This window comes from Neodiprion lecontei, chromosome 1 (genome assembly GCF_021901455.1).
Source record: "Neodiprion lecontei isolate iyNeoLeco1 chromosome 1, iyNeoLeco1.1, whole genome shotgun sequence".
NCBI lineage: Eukaryota > Metazoa > Arthropoda > Insecta > Hymenoptera > Diprionidae > Neodiprion > Neodiprion lecontei.
Window position 1 is genome coordinate 21,058,747 of NC_060260.1, and position 23,388 is coordinate 21,082,134.

The 23,388-nt window shown below is 38.6% G+C and overlaps 1 protein-coding gene across 7 annotated transcripts in view; it reads right to left on the reverse strand.

Annotated features, from left to right (window-relative positions):
• LOC107223144 (SET and MYND domain-containing protein 4-like) overlaps positions 1–15,952 on the reverse strand; it is a 75,518-nt gene extending 59,566 nt beyond the window's left edge. For 3 of the 7 annotated variants that reach the window (XM_046731727.1, XM_046731701.1, XM_046731721.1), the window contains exons 1-2: positions 15,055–15,253; positions 12,871–13,133 (exon numbers count right to left, since the gene is read on the reverse strand). In XM_046731727.1, the coding sequence (XP_046587683.1) occupies positions 12,871–13,057 (187 nt within the window). In that variant the 5' untranslated portion in view covers positions 13,058–13,133; positions 15,055–15,253. Of the gene's footprint in view, positions 1–12,870; positions 13,148–13,288; positions 13,332–15,054; positions 15,254–15,888 lie in introns of those variants that run through there. The other 4 variants (XM_046731717.1, XM_046731708.1, XM_046731704.1 and 1 more) reach the window with 4 other exon arrangements.
• Positions 15,953–23,388: the final 7,436 nt, after the last annotated feature.

Genomic DNA, 23,388 nt, shown 5'->3' on the forward strand with positions numbered 1-23,388 from the left:
TCATCTAACATGGGCATAAGACCGTCATTGACGCCCGTGTGGCATAACATATTATTTATGTACAATATATAGCATATTTTAGTCGATTGAAACAAAAAGTAATACGATCGGTATGTGCAAACGACAGATAGCATCGTCAAAAAAATGGAATTCATATTACCATTGAGATAAATAAATGATAGAGATTTTATGCCCACGGAGAACTATTCACAGGCGATAACCCAATATTCAGTTATCATTGTATCATAATTGTTCATCAGTAACGAAGATTGAATTCATTCGGTTTCGGGTGACATTTGATAATTTATTTTTAAAATACTAGCCGCAAAGTACGCAATTAGGTATCGTTGCGTTTTCCGGCCGTAAAGCTGAACTTTATGGACACGTGTCCAACTGAACACAAGTGCCATGTGATGGCCGGATAACATAACCATAATGATATACTTTGAGACTACTATGTCAAAAAATAATGTTCGCACTACGGCCGTACAACTTTCCAGCTTGGCACGAAAGCTAGTATTTTCAGATTTAAAAAAAAATCGACGTGATTGTCAATGTGCCACCTAAACCACTGTTCTTCCACTTAAAACCCGTACTAAAATATTGTCTTGTAATACAAAAATGTGTACCAAAGAGTGACCGCAAAATTCGCCCCTTTTTGCGTAGTGTGTAGCAAGCACGGGGAAGGTCGTACAGAGGTCTCCGTGGGCTTAAGTTAATCGTCATCGAAAATGTAGGTGAGCACATTTCGATTTTTTTCGATTTTGCGCGACTTACCCCTATTTTGGGGGTAAAGTATGTCAGAACTTTGCATTTTTGAACTACCACGAAGCAAACTCAAATCACTATTATTACCCTAAGGATTATACACCTAACTTCAAAAAATGGATCATTTGACTTTCTGTATTCATATGGAGATGATTTGAACCATTTTTATTTCAGAACTACCCTTCCCAGGGGGTGAAAACCACCCCCAGTACAAGAAAAATCAAAAATGGTTGACATAATCTGGGGAAAAATTGGCGGAATTCCACATGGCAGGAGTAATATCAAGAATATTCTTCCAAATATCTTCAAAGGGAAAAACACCCCTAGCGTTGGGGTGAAACATACTTCACCCCCAAAATAGGGGTAAGTCGCGCAAAATCGAAGAAAATCGAAATATGCGCACCTACATTTTCGATGACGATTAATTTAAGCCCACGGAGGCCTCTGTACGACCTTCCCCGTTTTTGCTGCACACTACGCAAAAAGGGGCGAAAAAAGGGTGTTTTCGCGGTTACTCTTTCAAGTGAAAAAAAAAATAGAAAATAGTTTATTATGTAACAAGGGGATTGTGGGTGACAAGGACAAGGACACAAACGGATGAAGATAGAAAATGATGTTTTATTTGTTTTTACAACTGTCGATGTTCTGTTATCTCTATACAAGGAACAAGTACGATCAACGCACAGCCCAAACCCCTTGACCTAGAAACTTGAAATTTAGAATGCATATTCCCCTCGGAACGTAAGTACTGACTAAGAAGCGATTTTTAGAAATTCAAACTCTAAGAGGGTGAAAAGTGATTAAAAGTGATTTTTACGGTTTCGACGATCTTTCCGCACACAGATGAGACATCGACTTGGTTTTTGATTCAAACAGTTCATAATATAAATACCTAAAAAGTGCTTTCTGCGTTTTTAGAAATTTAGACAATAAGGGGTTGAAAAGCGGTTGATCGTGAGGCACGAAGCGCTGACCCGGGGTTGGCGCGCGAAGCGCGCAGGGCCGAAGCCCCTAATATTTAATATGGGTATAATTCGTCACTTATGATATGTGGTCTCTTCCACAATTGTCGGAATTCTGACGATCCGCTGGCGCACATTCGCTTAAGTAGTCGTTGGTCCCACTCTGATAAGCGGCACGTGAGGGGTGGGGGGCCGCGGCAACACGCGCGAGCGCCGCCGATAACGTCGTACACCGCACCTCGGAAGCTGCTCTTCTGATTTACCAGTACGCTGGGCTGGCTTACAACTTCCCGGCGTTCTCTGTGTCCACGCGGTGTCGGTCGTGTTTTTCAAATAATTTTAATTTTGATCGCCGCCTTCATCGTGTCGCACGTTAGCTATTCGGCTCCGGGCGATACAATGCCTTCCCAGACACGAAAGGGATGACCCAACCAAACTCAGAAGTAACTTCCGCAAAGGGGTCTAGCGTCCCCAGAGTGACCCGAAAGTCTCTCTGGTCGTCGGCTAACACGGCGACGGGTCCACCTTGCGGTGCCTGCGCACGTCGACTTCATTTACGATGGAGGCGGCAACATTGTCCACTTATAAAATATGAATTTTCCTGTAGACAACGCCTACGTGATTGTGGCGGATCCCGGAAAATTCCCTCTTTGCGGGCTCTCTTTACGGGCTGTTCACATGACTAAACTGAAATACTTTCCCGGGAAGAATTAACCGTGGTGTGAAACGTAAATCGAAAATGGCAGAAACGAAAAATACCACAAATGAAAGATACCATAATCGCACAATGGCGGACGCTGTTTCTTTTTATTTATTTCTTTCTGTTTTGCAAATCTTTTTTTTTCTATTATTGTATATTTTCTTTTTTTTCATTTTTCCTTCCAGTTTATAATAGGGGTAATCCACTTTAGTCCTGTATTACATATAAGACTTTATTGCCCACTCAACTCTGGGAACATTATTAACTTAAAAATACGAACTTGATATATCTTTCGTTATATTAGGTATAAAAAACTGAGAACGTAGATTAATAATGAAAAAATTATTTCTCAAAAATGCATACAATTACTATTATTTGGGTGTGGGTCGGCGAGAGGTAGGGTGAAGGAGCGGATCTAGGGCTGCAAGTCTTGGTTGGGCATGTAGGGGCCGAAGCCGCTACGGGGAGGTCACGAGGCACAGCCCCTCCGTCTAAAAGCAAACTTTTTTGAAAGCGAAATTAGCTTAAGGTAGTAGCCCGGTGTGACGGGTTCAAAAAATCGATTTTTTTTTTTTTACATTTTTCGGAAGAAAAACATCTTAAAAATATGCTATAAAAATTTCAGACATAAATTTTAATTATTCTTAAAGTTATAGCTAAAATAAGAGAGCGCGCCGTAGTGTGTATGAAAGCGTGTGTATGAAAGCGTCGCTGTCAAATCTGTTGCTAATATTGTGCTTAAAAAGCCAACTCCAAAGAAGCCAGAACTTTACGTAGAGCTCTAAAAGCTGCTGAAAATGACAACTTTGAGGAAACGGAAGGACTGCTCTATGCACCAGGCATAGCTGATTAATGTAAGTATAATTTTATTGAAAAAAATCTGTTGTCAAAACTTTAAAAGCGTTTTTCTCGAAACCATGTTTTCGAAAGTTCGGGGAATCACTGACTCAAAACTATTCAACCGATTTAGCTTAAAATTTAACCCGTTATTCTAGACACACATATCTAGATGCCGAAGCTTTAAAACATTTAATTTTTTAATTATAAACTATTTTATTTAAACAATTTATGAAGAAAAAAAATTAGATTTTGAGAACTTTTTTCACAAGTCCGCCATTTTGTTTTTGTTTTTTTATTTTTATGTATATTTAAGGTTCGGGGCCTAAAATGAAGTCTACAGAATAATAATCTCTTTGAATTTTTTATTTCAGATGACTTTGGAAGGCTGTGTGTTTCCCCGAACCAACTCATCTTTTCTTTGAGGACTCCATATTGACGTCAAAAATTTTAAACAAATTAATGTAAAATTAACTTTAAAAAATTTTTTTTATATACTTCAAAACACCAATAAAAACATGTAAAAACTTTAAAACGATAGCATTTTATTTACTTTTTAAAAAAAAATCATGAAAAAACGTCTAAATTTCGGTCGTCACACCGGACTACTACCTTAACAAAAAAACTGAGAAATACAATAAAAATAATTGTATGGCACTTATAGAAGAAGCGGTTGACAGCTGTGTATTCTCTGTATCTCTTTCTCTTTCTCTCTCTCTCGAGAGATGTTTATGTGTGCTCTCAGTTTCTTAAACTTTTCGGTGAGTTACGTACGGGATACTGTGCAAGTTTGTCTCCAGTACATTTCTTGAGGCGTACTCCTGCACCTCCCCCGGAGAAGTTGTGTTTTTTTTTTTTGTCTTTGACTCTGTATGCACGTTACTGCTCTGCCTTAGTGCTACATGCCAGCTCATCTTTACGTGCTATTTGTACTATTCACCTGTCCAATTCGATAGGTTGTGTTATTTTCGACACATTGTGATAGTAGAGGTGTGTGTAGCCTCTACTACTTCAGCTTAGTGCGTGCTTGTGTTCCTGATGTGTGTATCTATTTGTTTGGACTTTAAACTCGTCTCTTCTCAGCTAACCTACCTACTCTGATCTGAACTTATCTAATAATGCCTGATGATATTGCCCATACTCAGGTGAAATCGGTTGTGAGAACTTGCAAAGGCTGTAAGAAGGACGTTAAATCTTCTGTACGTTGCTTCAAATGCGGTGGGCATTATCATCCCAGCTGCACCCAGATGATAAAGGCGGCCAAACCAAATGCCAGGTCAGGCACCCAATGTAAAGGTCCTGTACCTCTGCGTCTGTAGCGGCTCCGTTCTTTCGTGCCCTCTTTGGTGTTCGTAGCACTGCCTTCCCGGAAGTAACGCATGTCGTTCTGACAGCAGTAATACTAGTTTGCTGCCCTTGCATCCTATATCTGGTGAAGCGAGTTCTCGTTCGGTGGGCATCCACCAACCGCCTTTGCAGCCTCCTACTCTGGACACTGTGCTTGCAGCGGTTCAAGCTAGCTCGACGTTGCTGAATGGAGAGATACATGGACTCCCAACGCTCCCTGCCATGATGGATGCTCTGTCTTCCAAGGTCGATGAACTCGCTAGATCTACCACAGAACTCGACGATGAGCTCTCTGGAAAGGTTGATGCACTCACTGCTCAGAACCACCAACTCTTGGATAAAACTGATGCCTTCAAGGCAGCCCGTGCTGACCACGTTGCTGAGATCGCTCAACTCATGGATAGGATAAAGACGTTGGAACGCAATGCAGTAAGTCGTAACCTATTGCTGGCGGGTGTTTCCTAGCTAGAAGCAGATGATCTACCTACTATCTTCCAATCTGCTATAGCGCTTCTTTCAGTTACTGTCCCGGACTTGTAGATTGTCGAGACCACTCACTTTGAAAGCACGAGGGTTACTGATAAACAGTCTTTAATATTGGGACGACTCCACTTGACGGATATCCGAAATCGTGTTCTGGCTGCCAAACGTTCCCGGCCCCATGTGTATGTTGACGAACTTGATGTTATAGGGGAGCATCCTCACACCCCGGTGTTCGCGTGGCAGGGAGTGTCGCTTTAGGTACATCTGGATCAAGAATGGGGAGTTTTTGGCGAAACGTGATGCAGCGTCTGAGCCTATCATCATTCAATCCGAGACTCATCTGGCTCTCCTGACTGTTGGCGACTGACTACCAGCGAATGCATCGAGTGCTACCTCTCTGGGATTCTGAAGCTTCCTGGATTCTGTTTCGTCGGTTACCTCCCTCAACATGTTGAACGCTAGGCTGTTTGCGCATCTGCTATTGTCAAAGGCAAATCCTTAGTTGGTGTTGTATTGTTGATACAGCTCGCCGATTAGGACTGTTACTAGATGTAGATCCCTAGTTATAAGCTGTAAGGTATCTGGATTGTTGATAATTTACTTTATCTATTTCTCTTAGTATTGTGATGCTCATTAACCCTTATGTGCGCACCCGGGTACCCGGGTACCCACGTCGTCACATTGTTGCTTGTAATTTTTTGAAAAAAATGTTTTTTCGATCTGAGCCTCCGGATCTAGGAAGTTTAACTCTTCACGAAGAGATTCCCATAACTATATTTCTAAAAAAAAATTTTTTTGCAATAAAAATATGAACTTGAAGTACAGTTAGTACCAGGGGGCACCCAGGGTACCCGAGTACACACTAGAGAAAAATTTGATATATTCATCTGCAAATCAATGTTAATGTTAATCAATGTTCTTAACTGAGCAAATGCGTCACTGCTGGGCCCTTGTATACTTGAAAAGGAATCTTGTTACGTGCCAGCCGGTATCCACGGCGGCGCTCTCTCTGCGCTCTACCTGACCAGCGTGCAGTTACCATAAGAGAGCCCTACGTGCTCTTACCGATAGTCGTAGATTAATACCAACGCACTTAGTTACCATCACAACGTCCAAATTCTTATATCAACAGTCCTCACACGCTAGATTAACCGTTATTTCATCAGTCAAATTCATAACATACATGTTATATATATATTTTTTCCCATTCACCCGTAATAACCCAAAATAATAAACTTGCAACAGTTAAGATAACCAAAAAGACAAAACACCGGAAACGTGGGAAGAGAAATCACGGATAGCTCACAGAGAAAGAAACCCCTATTCCCAGAATTCAGGATAGCGCCCTTATTTTAACGAAAACAAGACCAGTCAGCGCTTCGCCGCTTGCTTCTCTTAACCAACCACCTCGCGCCAATCCACCACCTAGATCCCATGCACGAACCAGAAACCTTACCCCCAATTTTTTCATCATCCTCAACCAATCATCCGAGACCCGCGAGAAACCGCGACTCCTTTTGAACTCCTCCTATTTTCCCTCTAAGTCGACCTTCCCAAAAACAGAATAATCAGAAGAACTTCAGACATCATAGAGAACAGATCAGATCTCTACCGAAATCCTAGAATAAAATCATTATAAGTCATTCAGAACCTTCGAGACTTGTTATCAGTTTGTCACTGCGATAGTGATTAACACCAATCTGTACCACGATTGTAAACCTACCATCGAGAACCAGAAGGAGACCGTTAATAAATGTGTAATTAACCCAAGTGTTGTCATAAATAATTATTTCAATCACGCATAGTGATGGTTGGCACGAGCCCTACCTAACAAACTCTCAGAATTGTAGGCGAGTTGAACGAGAAGATCTGAGGAGCTGATCAGCGGATTCCCGAGATTTACATACACCAACTACGTAAGTCAGGAGAACAATTTAAATCACGCGGCGAATCAGAGTCGACTCGAAACGTTCCTCTCGGAACGTAACAATCTAACTATCTAACTGCTACTTCCACAAACGTTTGGAACATCTGCTGCTCGATAAAGCCAATAATTGGCTGTAGAGCGCTCGAGATCCCCTCCTTCGATCTCTCTTTGTGGCAAATACACGCTACTTTTAAACGTAAATATAGCTTAATTATTTTTTAATTATGTTTACTCAATTAAGTAAATCGATTTATAATTATTCTGTTCACATCTGAACTCAAAAAGTAATTAAAACTGGAGGTGGGTATCCGGGTTCCCCGGGTGCGCATCAACGTAGGAGAAGTTTGGTGCGCACATAAGGGTGCACGATCTTCTTTAAATAAATTAATCAATTCCTGTACTATTTTATATCTTTCTTTCCGTATTTTCTAATTCATTTGTACTCTATCTCTTGATATGTTGATATGTTGTTATGTTGCGTGATCTGAACTGCTTTCTGAAATAACCGCGGAAACTGCTTGCATCTGCGTATTGGTGTGGTGCAATGTGGTGTCATCTGTACTTTGAAACGTATGCTCGACATTGAATGATTCAACAATTGATCATTATATGAAAGTATTATCTTCGTAGTCGATTATAGTGGCCTTGATCATTTTTGGGTTAGGCGCTGGAGTTGTCATTATATATCGGTCCCCCGCTTCACAATTGTGGTTACACTGATTAGCACGTCGTGACGGTATCTATTTTGGAACTATAAACCTGTATACATGTATACTGCTGTCAAACTCGATCGGACGCATCTCGTGTACTGCCCAGGTGGTAATGGTTAGCGCTGGCTCTTGGGGGGGCGGGGGGGGGGAGTAAGCTGGGCTATGGCACAGGGCGCCGCGTTTAGGGGGGCGCCGAACAGGCGGCTCGAGGCGGTTTTTTTTTCTCTCATCCAAATGTAAATTATGTCGATTGTCATTAAGAGCGTTTGCCTACATTAAAGCAAGGCGAGTGAATTTTCATTTAAGTTATCAGTTTGAAAATTTCGGTCAAAAAGCGGTTGGGAGACGTGGGGCGAAAATATTCTTGTTTGCCCGGGGCGGAAAATGTCTTGCAGCCGGCGCTGGTAATGGTTGTTGTCATTGCGTGTACAGTATGATTACTTATCTCCAACCAACCATGTCAAGCCACTATGTGAACTTCGCTTCATAGAAGTAGAGATAGTTGATGCTGTGATTGATGTCTGTTGCCTCAACCTGTTGGTGAGGTTCATGAATTCTTCCGGCGTAGCCCTTAGCATATAATTGCAGTTGCCAAACGCTGGCTCAATGAACGCATCATGGATGCGCAAGTCAGACTTCTAACGCATAACATTTTTCGAGACGATTACTGAGGACGTCATGGTGGTGGCGTTGCACTGTATTTGCACAAAGGACTGTGTGGGCAGCTTGTGGCTTCCGCTTCGTCGTTGGAAAGGGATGGTGTTCCGAGGTTCATTTTAGTAGAGGTGTGGGGTACTTCGCAGCCGAAGTTCTGAGTAGCTGTTTCGTACCGACCGCCAAATATGGCGTGTCTGTAATGTTACAATTTTGCTTTTCTCCTTGGGGACTTTAATGCAGACTTACTTAATTTCACCTATGACTCTTCCCGTTTCAAGGACTTTCTTACATCGCAAAGATTGCAGTTGGTACCTCTTTAGTCCACCCAGCACACCCAAATACCGGACTCCTGGCTGGATGTTTGTATTGTCAGTGATTTGGGCTCTCCAACAACTTGGAGCAGTCTTCCCAAACTTTTTTCTCTGGGCATGATTTGATTTGATTCACGTCTCCTTCAGGTATGGCATTGATTATCCAACGCCAAGAAGTTCCAGTATCGCCCTTGGAATGACATTGACCTGGCAGTCGTAACTGATGTGGTATCATCGTTTGATTGTTCGCTGCTTCATAATCAGCCGAGTATGAACTGTAAGATTTCTGTGTTCAACAGGTTGGTAAATCAGATCCTGGATCGGGCAGTCCCGCTATAAAAGGTGTTGGTCACACGCCCCCCCCCCCCCCCCCCTCCCTCCGTGCCGTGGATTACATGAAAAGTGCGTGAGCTTATGCGCCAGAGGGATACGTGTTATCGTGCACCCAAGCGGTCAGGTTCGGAGACAGTTTTCCAAAAATATATTGATCTTCGTAGGAAGGTGAAGACAATGCTACATATTTAGTGCAAAATCTGACCATGTTCAGACGAAGTTTGATACAACGGACAGCATACAGTAATTTTGGAAGGTGATTGATGATTTGGGAGTCATGAAACCTGCCTACCGTGAACTTTCGGCGCATCTGCAGCTGCAGCCGCTTAATGAGCAATTAGCATCAATCTCCTCGGGTGATCCCTTACCGGAGCTCTTGGAATGTATTGATATTGAATATGATGTAGGTGTGATGAATGATAAACAATTTTTCCTGGCGAATGTTGACTTGATGAGTGTGGAAGCTGCGATGGCACGGGTGACTATGCGAATACAGGGGCCGGACGGCCTGGCCATTCAAGCCTTCATAGTTTTTTGGGTGTTGCTAATACCTATTATTGTCATGTTGTTCAATAGCTCACTTAGAGATGAAGTATTCACTGAGTTATGGAAGTTCTCGTTTGTGAATCTACTGCCAAAGTCACGCTGTCTAACGCAGTGCTCGGGTTTCCGATCTATCTCGTGGCTCTGTGCCATTGCTAAGGTACTGGAGTGTTTATAATTTGATCAGGTCATGTCGTACCTGTCGTCACGCAATTTATTTGACGGGCAGCAGACTGATTTTTGGTAAGTGTTGGGGACTCAGACTGCTGTCGTAAAGCTTGTGGATGATATTCGTCAAGGGATTGATGACCATGACGTCACTATAGCTGTCTTCTTTGACTTTACGAAGGCTTTCGATGAGGTTAAGTATTGTCTCTTATTGCAGAAGATTCAGAGGTTGGGTTTCTCCATGGGGGCACTTCACTCTTACCTACGCGGCCGCATGCAAGCGGTCCATGGGGGTGGGGGTAAGCTGTCAGACTGGCTTTATTCACAAACTGGCGTTCCTCAGGGTAGTGTTCTGGGTCCTCTGTTCTTTTCAATCTTCATTAATGATCTACCGTTGTACTTGTGCAGTTGTTCTCACTTGCTTTAAGCCGATGACTTGGTAATATACCTCAAATGCCGGCTGGACGAGATTGCTGAATACAGCCATCTGCTTAATAGGAACATTAAGCGCATAATGCAATGGTCTCTTCAAAATCAATTGGACCTTAATGACGAGAAGACAAAGGCATGATTGTTGGCAGTTCGCGATATGTCAATGGACTCCTCAACGCAAGTTTCCTACTGGTAACAATAGGGGATAAGGTCATAGAGTTTGTGCCCACCTTTAAATATCTGGGGGTTGTCCTTAATAATACCTTGTCGTGGCCGCAACACGTTGTGCTTGTGAGCAAAAAGGCGGCAGCATCTATGTATAGAATCCGGATAAATGACAGTTTATTAAGCGTAGCATTAGAACGTCGGCCGATCGTCACCTTCCTGTTTCCATCTTTTCACTACTAGGCTCCAGTGTTTACAACTTTGTCAGGGGAATTAGAGCGTTCGATTCGGGTGGCGCTCAATAACTGTATGCGCTGCTTAATGCGTCTTCCACGTGATGCGAGCATATCCAGTCATAGGCGACGCTGCGGTTGGCTGCAGCCATGTAATCGTCGGTTGTTTCTAGTTGGCTGTATTTTTTACAAGGTTATATACCTGGCAGAGCCATGGCTTTTTGATAGCCAACTGTGTTTGCGCATGAACCTTGCGTTACAGCGCAATCAAACTCGTACGGATACGTTTCAGGTTCATCTGCTCGCACTGTCATGTATCAGAAATCTTTTTTTGTTACTGGTGTGCATTTCTGGAATTCGTTACCGCTTGAAATCATGCTAACACCCACTCTACCAGTTTTTCCATCGCGCTGCTGTGGATAATTGATTGCGGCGGAGGAGCGTGAAGCGAACCCGAGGAACTAGACATAGGGTATGATTTGACGATGTGTAAAATTAATCAGATCGTGTGTATGGCGCCTGTATGAATGTATGATTTTTATTTTGTCTCTGCTTGAGTGTCTGTAGTGGTTACAATTATTATTTTATTTTATTACTTCTCTACTTTTGAATTTTCTTCCTGTTAATTCTTCGCTTGTTATGTTATTTTGATTAAGCTTTAGGTTTAAAATTAATTAGTCTCAGGTTGTCATTGGTATTTTGTAATATATGCCTGTGGTCTTTAGGGAGTAACACTCCAGGATCAAATAAATATGCTTTCTCTCTCTTTCTTTCCCTCTCTGCCTCTCCCTCCCCCTCTCTCCTTCTCGCCCTCCCGCCACACCAATTTGGAACATTTTCTATCATATCTGCTGTGAATCTAATTTTTTGCACAAATTCCAAAAAGTTGGTTTTTCCCCATAAAAGTTGGGAGAAAAAAATATACCACTTTCGTCTCGCTTTTCAGGTTAAAAAGGTTAACATTATAATAAAATCGGGAATAAATATCTTTCCAACCCTAGGAATACACGTATTTTTTTTCTACCTTATAACTCGTGAGTGGGGTAGTTAACGACGCCATGCGTTTCTCGTTCCTACGTTTGTTCCGCAAGCAATAATGGGACTCGTGAATGCATCAATCTTTTCATTTTTTAGTAAAAAAAACGTATGGTGGAGATCAAATCCAATTTTATTGAAGTTTAGTTGGTGAAAAATTTAGTTAACTACCAATAGTGCTAAGGAACGGCAAAAACCTTATTTTTTCAACAAAATCTCATATCATTCTTCGTAATGAACTGATTTTCAAACTTCAAACGCGATTTTGAAGAGGATACTTTAGACTAGCAGGAAAGAACTACTATCTCTATATCCCGTTGGAAAAAATTTTTTATTTTGGAATATGAATATGGGAAACATACGGAAACATGAAAAAAGTCAATCAAAACGTAACAAAAAAAGTGTTTGTACGGGGTTTTCGTATATTTTCAACTTCTTTTATTTGAAAACTAGTATGCGATTAGTAAGCCTGCCAAGTTCAAGTGAAGAAAATAAAGTAGCGCACATTTTGTACAAAGCGTCCGAGTTTACGGAGAAAATTGCTTCGGTGTGTGAAGTACATGGCTTCAGATAATATACGTGACTATTGACGCTTACAGTACATAACAAAAAAACATATGTTTCGGTTTGAGTAAAAAAGTGAAATTTGCTCAGGTACTTCCATGAAACACTAACAGTAGGTACAGAGTGGGAGTCGTTAGCGATCCCAGCTGCTCTTTAAAATTGTTTTGTGCAATGACCAGCGAGTAACTAATGCACTGCCGGCCTAACCTCACGGCCAGATAGTGAAACTGAATTATAGTTACGGTCCCCAGCCGATCATGTCAATTTCTGGCTTAAGGTTATGAAGTACTCCTACCCTTATCGACCGAGTAAACTTGCCCTTTTTCTTCCTATATTACATAAACAAATGCATGGAAAGAGTTTAACTACCAAAATGTGGGAATAGTAAAACGTGTAAGAAAACCATTCATTTTCTTAAGATTTTCGGGATATGAGTAATTTGCCTGAATTCCGCTTCAAAAGAGCAATGTACCGTCGAAATTGGAACCCTTTTCATTCGTTTGTTCATTTAATATAGGAAAAAAAGGTGAGTTTGCTCGATCAGTAAAAGTAGCAGTACTTCATGACCTTAAAAGTGCAGTTTGAAAGATGGCTGGGGTCGTTCACGACCCCGTACATTAGTTCTACGGTTAAAGTTTGTATGAATAGTTACCTAATAAATCTAATTACTTGTAATTAAAGGAACCCGTATTTACCTTCTTCGCGATACCTCATAGAATCTTTCGAATTTTTCATTTTAGGCTTGAAACGTGGAAGGCTTGATTTTACCATATTTTGGAGAATGTGACTAACAAGTGCTTCACTTTCTTGCTGCAAGCCATACCCAACGTGCGATTTGTTGTTTTGTTTCAAAGCCAACACCAATTGTTTAGCTTGATCCATGTTATTTTGAACTGCGATATTATTTTTATTGAACCTTCGGATTCTATACGGCAAAGGTCGTCACATCGAAGTTATTCTGCAATCAATTATCTAATAAATGTGAAAATTACTATCACAAAACTGTAATTAACATTAACATATTCTAGGATTATTGATTTCTATATAGTAGGTCAAAGAATGTTTATCAACTTGTGTAAAAATATCAAAGATCAATAAAAATACTGGAATTACCTTTCGATAAACAGGAAGACGCACAGAACAATAGGTAAATCCAACTTGTTACACTGACAAGATGCAGTACGGTTACAAATATGCATTAAATATGATATCAGTATTTTATGAAGAATCTTCACATTGCCATTCAATTAGAACACGTTATTAATGTTGCTGCTTTGAGAATCGTGTTAAAATTATTCAGATACTTTGTACGATGAAAAGGCAGAAATGGCGAAATAGGTTTAGAGTTCTCGTATTCTGTGTCGTAAATTATGTGAACGATCAACTTGTTGTTTCATATATATTTTGTAATAGGAAACTTGCTATGTGTGAATTGAATCTAGCCAATCCTTAACGGAGTTTGTACTAACAACACTAAGGTGAGACTAAAATTACCACCCGAAGGAAGCGGAGGCTACTGAGTGTCTGAATTGATTAACGACATTCGCGGAGTTCATGAAATAATTACGCCTAAAAATACTTCTGCCAGGGGATAAAGTGGCAGACAAGATGGTAGTAATGTGATCTGCACTGTACAACCCAAGTAACTGAGCGTAAATTTCGTTATAAGGAATTTGTAACTACTAAGTAAGGTGACACTGATTGTTTTAAACATATTTTAAGTGTGCAAAGTCTTATGGAACATATGTATGTCCTATTGAGGTGTTTGAGGAAAACATAATAATATAATAATATGCGACTTTGCACCATGGCACCCCTTAAAAAGTTTGTTTAGGTTCAAAGAAATATTTCAGGAAAATATTAGCATTCTGCGTTATGTGGAAAATGGTCCGCAATTCATCGATCATTTTCATTTAAAATTTTTGAATTTATGAACAATAATGGTGTTTTAAAAAAATGTTTTGCGTATATCGATCAAAATATCAATTTACCTCATGCATAAGTCTCACATTAGTAATATTAAGTCTCCAGTTGATGTTTGAGCAGAGTATCTAACGGCTTTTTGATTATTAATTCAATTAACTCATGAAATAGTACAAATTGGATACAAACGTTTAATTTAAACAAATGCAATTCCCGTTCGCTATATCGTTATGTTACGGTACGTAATTTTTGGGCTCAATATAAATTTTAGACTAGAAAAAATAATTGTAGTTCTACATGTCTCAGTGAGAATTTCCTCACTTTATTTCCCCGTTTTTATTTTTCATTACTTTTTTATAACTTGATAAAGATCAATGATACAACAACGAATAAGTACAGTTTTCTAAGGTTTTCAATTTCCTACAAAAATAACAGTCAATCGTTACCACGTACCATGCATACTTCCATGATTTTGTCAGTCGTTTCGCAATAAGTCTGAATACCCATGAATTGTGAGAAAGTATCGAAATACTATTTCGTAATTTTAATGCCTTTTAAAATGCAAAATTACAATTTCTTCGTAAATCTTCTTGCTTACTATCTCAGATATTTTAATTTAATTTTGAATTCAAGAAATTGCAAGTCAAAATGCGATTTACATTTTTCATCGTTACTCTGCACAATCTCAATGTGCTATTTTATAAGAATAGATTTTTTCACTATTATTCTTCATAAAGTCAAAAAATGTAAACAAAAATGAAAAATCAAATGCGGACAATCTTCTACATAACGTAAAACGCCCATCCTTGCCGAGAATCTTTATTTTAACCAATGAAAACCTTTTAGGGGGTGACATGCTGGCAAATAGCAAATTTTTTCTCTTCCTAATGTCTTATTCATAAGTGTACTGATGTTGATTTAGAAGCTAATTTAATCATTTAAAAATGTATTCTTACCAGCTCGTACTTGACGAACGAGATCTTGTGCATATATTATATTCACTAATACGTAAAATAAAACGCCTCCATTTCACTTTGGGCTTCACACATGAAAATATATAAATAAATAAATAAATATTTGATTTGACGTACAATCTATCAGCGTTGTATGGTACAGCACGAATTTCTAACATGTACTAAGCAGCAGCTACTAAACCAAGCGTCCTTGAATACCATGTTATTTTAAAAGGTGTTCGTGATTGACATTTTATTTTTATTCTAGATGACTCATTGGTCAACCTATTTTTACAATCCAACACTACCAGTTTCGAGAAAGTGAGGTAAGATAATGTTGTACTTATATGTCTTGCTTTCTAAAAACTGATTTACACTGATAAGTGTAAAAGAATTCATATGTTTAAAAATGATAGATCATACGACTCATTATCCCTTTGGTAATTGCCAGATCTATAATCTGCAAAGCTGAAATTCTGAGCATTATACCAGTAACGTAACATTGTTGTCTGGTAGTCTTTATGCACTAATGAATTTTAGTGTGTTCTAATGATGCCTATAATAACGTTATATTATTTCCAATTGCTTCTTAGAAGGACTTGAATTCGGTTGATGTGAAGATTTTGTAAACAAACGGACAGAGAAGAAAAGAAAAACAACTATTTCGATTAAATTAATGCAATTCAAACTAGTTTTATTCAGGAGGATGAAAATATGCTCGTCGTCAAGTACTTACTATCCGCGTTATATTGTTACTTAGTACCAGAATTATTTTTACACAAGCATATAACTTTTCCGTGCTCTTTTGTTTTCTATTATAACAATTTTTTAACTTACCCGTAACACGAGAACACGGCTATTCTATGTCAGAGATTTTTGTACCCGAGATCCACGTTCTCCGCGGTGGTGTATATAAGTACGAACTAGTAACATCGTTCAACTCAAAGCAGACCTATTAACACAACACTATGCAACGTAACTTATGTATAACCATTTATGTCAGTGTGAGTATTCGTATATATGAGACGTTCTCCACCAACTCGGCCACTTTTTTTCATCCCCTCGTATTTGTTCCATAATTGGTTATAATGTACTACTACTACTGAAAGGTACTCTCCGTGAATTTTTACACATTTTTTAATTTTTCCTAAACATGTATGTAAACCTAAGAATGAAGTCAGGCAAAAAAAACTTTTACGTAAAAAATTTATGTTTTTCCATGAACTATTTAATGCAACATATGTTATGTTCTTTAATTGCATCAAAGAGACTATGTTAAGCAAAAAAAGAAAATGGATCTTTTTTTCTTTCACTGCGACACCTTTAATTTCATTGTAAGTTTTACAGGGTATTTGGCCGTGTATTGGGGATGTATAAAAAAATTGGCATCGTAGAACTCGATATTCTTGCAGAATAGAACGAATATTTTACCAAGAAAGATGCATTAAGGTGCACCTGAGTTCCTCTTGACCACATACTATTTAATGAGATGCATCTTATATTCTTGATGCCATGTATAACCATGCCAGAATATAACATGTATCGCATTAAATAGTATATGGAAAAGAAGAAATCAGATGTACTTTAATATACCTTTCAAAGTAAAATATTTTTTTCTAATCAGCAAGAATGTCGAGTTCCACGATGCCAATTTTTTAAACGTCCCTAATACACTGCTAAATACCCTGTAAAATTCACAGCGATGCCATCAAAAATATAACATATACTGCAATAGTTGATAGGCAATATAACTTTTTTATTTTAATATTTTTTTTTGCCCGACTTCAATCTTCCATGACATACAGATTTAATAAAAAGCCGTTTCCTAACGAGTAAATTAAAAAATGTACACAAATTCAAAGAGAGTACCTTTAACCTCTTGACTGTTAGTGACACACATGTGAATAGAAATAAGTCGTGCCACTTGTGTGTCATGACACATATGTGGGCATTTAAAAAGAAAACATGTTTTTACTTCATCGGTTTGACTGTAATTTAATAAATCATCATTTTGAGTTCGCTGAATTATTGGATAAATCTGTGAAATTTTTTTTCCAGCACAAAAGTGGCCCGAAAGTCTCCTTTTCGCCTGACTGCTGAGCGGTTTAGTAGTACTACTATATAACCAATTAATAATATAAAATAAGTGTGGCTTAGTTGGAAAAAGTCGTGCCATATCTGATTATACTGTAAATGGCCATGAATAGTTATGAACTTTGTGCACAATTGTATAAATTGGAATAGAATAAGGCTGTGCGATTACTCATAGATTTCAATTGATTGCTCTTTCAATTGATCGCAAAACTCTAATGTAGGCATACACATTCGTACATATCATGAGATCATACATTACAATTAATAATTCATTTTTATACATAAAAATATTTTAAATATATCTGTAACAAAGTGAGGGTGATAAAATCCGGTCAAATGAAACGATACCATTTTATCATCTTAAAAACTTGTCGGTTATCATGAAACTCGATACATGCGCTGGTGAGAAATTTTTAAATGGATTGGCATACGTTCAGATGCGGCAAAGCAGAGTCAGTGACCGTGTTGTATGCGATGTATCTATTTCTGTATTCAGACTAACGAATCCGAAAATAGAGAGCAGTACCGCAAGACAGAAATAAAAAACAAATATGCTTGTCAATTTCAAATGCGTTCAAAATTTTTCCAAGCATACAGTTCTTCATCCAGACAACAATTTTCCTAAGCATGCTACACAATATCACTAGGATGAAAAAGTCAACGCCCGATAAAAAAATGTTTGCTTTTGTGATGCGTGTAAAAGTTATGCAAATCCGTAATAATCTCATACAGCACGAAATATGTCAGAAATATTTCAGATATGTTGCAACATATTAGATTCAAATTAAATAATTTCAGGACTATTTCTGAAAATAGTTTGAAATATGTCAATTGCAAGCTAACATTACCGATATTTCAAAAATATTTCAAATGCAATATAACATTTCCAATATTTCAGAAATCTGTCAATCGCAACGTATCATTTTGGGTGTTTCTGAAAAGTTTCGAAAATATGTCAACTGCAACATAAAATTCGGATATTTCGGAAAAAATTCAAGAATGTGTTATTTGAAATGAAACAGTTTCATTATTTCAAAAATAGTTTAAATATTTGACGATGCAAATATGCTGTATCCAATATTTCTGAAATATATTTTATTTTGAACATATTTAACATGCCACCTAACATTGTCACTACTTTGTAAGACTTCACTATTATCGATTTAATATATTGTTCAAATAATTAGCCATTTTATTATTTCTCAATTTCATTATTGCTACGGCAAAAATAATAGAGGAAAAATTAGATAAGTTTTGTAATCGGTAATATAGCGTAGTGGTTAAGACGTGCAACCAGTAATGTGAAGATCTCGGTTCGATTCCAACTCGGATAGTACAATACGAAGTATTACAGCGGACTTTAAATAAGCATTTAAATCGACATTCGGGACCAGAGAGGATAGGTTAAGGTAACTTACAAATCCTGCTGTCACTTCAAAAATGCGTTTTTATTTTGCATATTAATCACCCACGTGGCACGAAATATATTAGAAATGTTTCGTTTGTAGCATGAAATGTTTCTGCAACGTGTCAAAAATGTGTCAGAAATGTGTCTGTGTCTGTATTTGCAACTTGGGAAATATTTATGGGAAGTATTTTGCAAGTTATATGTACACACATGGACGTAATTCTGATATATTTCTGGAATGTTGCTATTATATTTTTGCGTGGGGTCAAGGTACTTTCAATGATTGACTGCCCAGAGAAGTGTTACTTCTTTCTTTGTTTACTCGCCTTTTTATTAGCTTGCATAGTGTGTTTTCCACTTTATAGTTCCGGGGTGTTTTCGCAGCTATGTGAATAATTTGATACATCAATTATATATAAATTTGTTGCATTTATATAATCTCTGACTTCATCTAACTAGTTTTATAAGATACAGTTATACTATCTGTGTGAAACGTACTTCATCTTGTGAAAGAAATTTTTTTCCATTCTCATAACTGCAATTTTTTACGATTTTCAGCCATTTACCTAAAAAAAAAATTGGTTGTCTGTAAAGACGGTTTACGGACGATAGTTTTACGTGATAACGTCATAAAGAAACATTGATGAAAAATTGCATACTTTTATGAATTGAATTGAATTATTATCACTGAATTATCATTATTTTGTATAATCAAATTTTTTTTACGTAAAATTATGCCGCTGTTTTGAGAAAAACAGTTAATTGAGGTGATCAAAATGAAATCCGACTGAAAATTATGAAGAAAATCAATTGAATCTTATTAAATTTTAGAAATAAACCCCAAACACGTAAGTTCTCGAAGAAGCTTGCGTGGCAGCGTTCAAGTAGCAGAACTATTCGAATTGCTAGCTCTGACGTCACGCGAGAAGAGAGATAAATGTGTACAAGCCGACGCTTGAGCCGTTCGTGCCTCTCTATCGCTTGTTCCGCGCTCTCGCTTGCACGCTCAGACGCAGGCGGAACGTGACACTTTTTCGTCCGTGCAGCCGGTGTTCATCGATTTATAAGACGTTATCACGTCAAAATAGATCTCCTACGAAAGCAGTAGCAAATGCAACACCAGCAGAAGTATGGTAGAGCAACAAAGTAAATCTCTGTCACTTGGAAGTGTTTGGCTGCAGACCATATGCACATATACCGAAAGAAAAGTGAGTAAAATTAGACAACCAATCGGAGGAATATGTCATGATCGGCTACAGTGAAGAGACTAAGGGCTTTCGGTTGGCTAACTCTAGAACTCCAGGCAAAGTAATAGAAACACGTGATGTGATCTTCATTGAAGAAGAGCATAAAGTTGCTAACCCTGTAAATAAAGAAAGTCATCAAATTAATGAAGATATACCAAAGATTATTGAAGTGCAAACCCAAGTTTTGCCAGATGAAACTTTAGAAGAAGAAGAAATTTCAGAAACAGAAGATCAAACTGTAATGCAGGAAATTCCAGAAGCAGAAGGAACAAGACCTGGAAGAATTCGAAACAAACCGACTCGGATGAATGATTACACTACTTACCAGACTTTTGTTCAAGGATCCGAGAGCAAACCTAAAACGGCTAAAGAAGCTTTAGAGTGACCAAACGCGAAGGCATGGCATAAGGCCATGGATGTTGAACTTCACTCACTTCACGACAATAATGTCTGGGAATTAGTAGACTGACCCAAGAATAAAAATGTGAAATGTAAGTGGATTTTTAAAAGTAAAAAGAACAGCTGACGGAGATGTTGAGAGGCATGAAGCAAGATTGGTGGCAAGAGGTTTCAGCCAGCAATATGGAGTAGATTATGATGAAACATTTGCTCCAGTAATTAGACACTCCACAATAAGGTTATTATTCTCGCCTTGGCAACCGAAACGAATCTAGACATAAATCACTTGGACATAACAACGCCTTTTTTTCACGGGGAACTCCATGAAAAGATTTGTATGGAGCAACCGGAGAGGCTTGTAGAAGTAAATACAGAAAAAGTTTGTCGACTAAGGAAAACAATTTACGGTCTAAAACAGGAAAGCAAAGCTTGAAATCAAAAAACTAATGTCACGTTAGAACAAGCTGGCTACATTAGATCTAAAAGTGAACCATGTGTTTATATTAAAAGGAAAGATAATATGTTAGCAATAGTTGCGTTGTATGTCGACGATTTCTTTCTATTTAATAATAACAAACAGGAGAAAAAGGATTTTGTAAAGCTATTAGATAGTAGATATAATGTTAAGAATCTAGGTGAGATTTCTAAGTGTTTAGGCATGAAAGTATTAAGAGATAAAAAAGCAGGAACATTAACTCTCAGTCAGAGAGAATACACAAAAAAGATATTGAGACGCTTCGACATGTCTCAAGCAAAACCAGTCACTACAAAAACAGTCATACTTAGCAGTATGCAATCGACCGGACATAGCTCACAGTGTTTGCGTACTCAGCCAATACAATGCTAAGTATGCTGAAAAAGATTGGATAGCCGCAAAACGAGTTCTAAGGTATTTGGCAGGTACTGTTGATTATAGCTTATCTTACAAGAAAAGTAATAGCAATATAAAAGTATACGCTGATGCTGATTGGGCAGGTGATGTACAGGATAGGAAATCATATACGGGATATCATATGTTTGCAAATGCAGCTATCGGTTGGAAATCACGTAAGCAAAAAACGGTAGTCTTATCAAGCACCCAGGCTCAATACTTAGCAATAAGTGATGCGACAAAAGAAGTATTATTTGTAAAAGGTCTGTTCAAAGAGATTGTTTTGGTCGTTTGACCAGAGTTCTTCTCTAACTTCAATCGGGATGGGATGAGTGAGTGAGAGGGTGAATAAATAAATAACACAATTTCGCGGGAAAGACAAGACGCTTGCTTCGGCATAAAAACCCTCACGATGCAGAGGGAAAAGCCGAAGCAAGACCAGTGTTTATTAACTGCCAATCAGATCATCATAAAACAGGATAATACAGCCGCTGGTGCGTTCCGTGTCAACTATATTGAATGATCATTCAATGATCTTAAGCCAACTTATCTAAGTCTCCATGAGAAACCGTGCTCCGCAACTTCCACGCACTCGTGGAAGCAGGGAGTGGGGAGCGTCAAGGTGGCCCAATGCCGTGCAAACAGCGGTCCCGACGTCTCGGGAACCAACGCTGAAGCAATGACGCTCGCCCAGGGAGACGCGACACCCCCGGCCCAACCGGAGGGTGAAACACGTCTCCCCCGACCGTGTTAAACGGATAAATCTTAAAACTACGCGAGACGAAATAATCGACGCGCGTGTCTGAGGAAAACCTAACGCGTCCTACCTATTCGAGCGCTCGAGACTAACTAACTTGCGCTGCGCCCTCACCGGCCAAGCGAACGTACGTAACTGCCGATTCGAGTATCGGCCCACGAATTTCTGACGTGGGCAATAAGTACATAATTTGAATTACTATAACGTTGAACTACTCGTCATGTGGAATAAGAAAGTAAATCTACTGTATGTGACTCCTTAGTCACCTTATACGTGGTAAATAGGTGTAACATACAAATATAACGAAACTAAAGTATTTGCTGTGATAAGTTTACAAACTAATATAATAATAGTAAAGTGGCGCGAACAGAGATAATGGATACAAAGGAACCGGTAGTAGTTTATAATGATAATCAAAGCATCCAAAGATTTTGTCAAATCCAATATTTCATAGAAGAACAGAGCACATTGATGTGAGGCATCATTTTGTCAGGGGCCAAGTTGAACAACAAAATTTCGATCTCTGTTTGTGGCAACTACACGCTATTTTTAAACGTAAACATAGCTTAACTACTTTTTAATTATGTTTACTCTGTTCACATCTGAACTCAAAGAGTAATTAAAACTGGAGGTGGGTACCCGGGTACCCCGGGTGCGCATCGACGTAGGAGAAGTTAGATGCGCACATAAGGGTTAAGCCTGCTATAGTCTAAGAGTTAATGGCCACTCTAGTTACGTCATTTCATAAAGAAAATTTTCCATCTTATACTCTCTTAACATCGCTGATAATTGATATGGAAATCTGCCTGGCCTCCAGTACGGAAGAGCGCAACGGTACGGGCGCAAAGGATTAAAAAAATCAATTGAAAAACGTACTCTTATAAGCGCTAGTTTTTAGCGTGGCAGCAGGAAATGATATTTTGAGTTACTATATACATAACAGATACTTTGGTAGCTGGAAAAATAGCGGTAGACACCAATAACGACACATGAAAATGTATCTACCTTACGTCATACCATAAGGGCTGGATCAAAAATAAATATTTGCAAAAAGTTATCCAAATTCTATGGACAAAAGAGCAGATAACATCTTGACCTGAACACCCTGGAGGACAACGACAAGGAGCGTAAATCTGCGCAGATGGGAGAATGGGGGCTATAGTTATTTTCGATTGCCAGAATTTTATTTTGTTATATTTTTACACAGCAGAGAGAGCTTATGTATTATTATTAATTATTCTTCACTATTTGTTCATCTCCATTATCCCATAGGAGAACTGAAAACGCCTATTTGCACCAGGTTCCACCAGATAACGTCATCTACAGGTAAAATCACTGAGGTTGGAAGAGGGGATGAGTCCATAAACTTAAAGTGGCCGTGTCCGGTTAAATGCCCAAGTTTCATTTATTAGAAATAATACTTTTTTTCGTAGTTTTTCTTGCACAAAGGAATACTGGATATAGAATGAACGTTTTTATAGCGCCGAAACTAGTCATACGGGAGGGTCGTGGCCGTGGAGATTTTTGTTTACAATGCCAAGATCTGCAGCATATAGGTAAA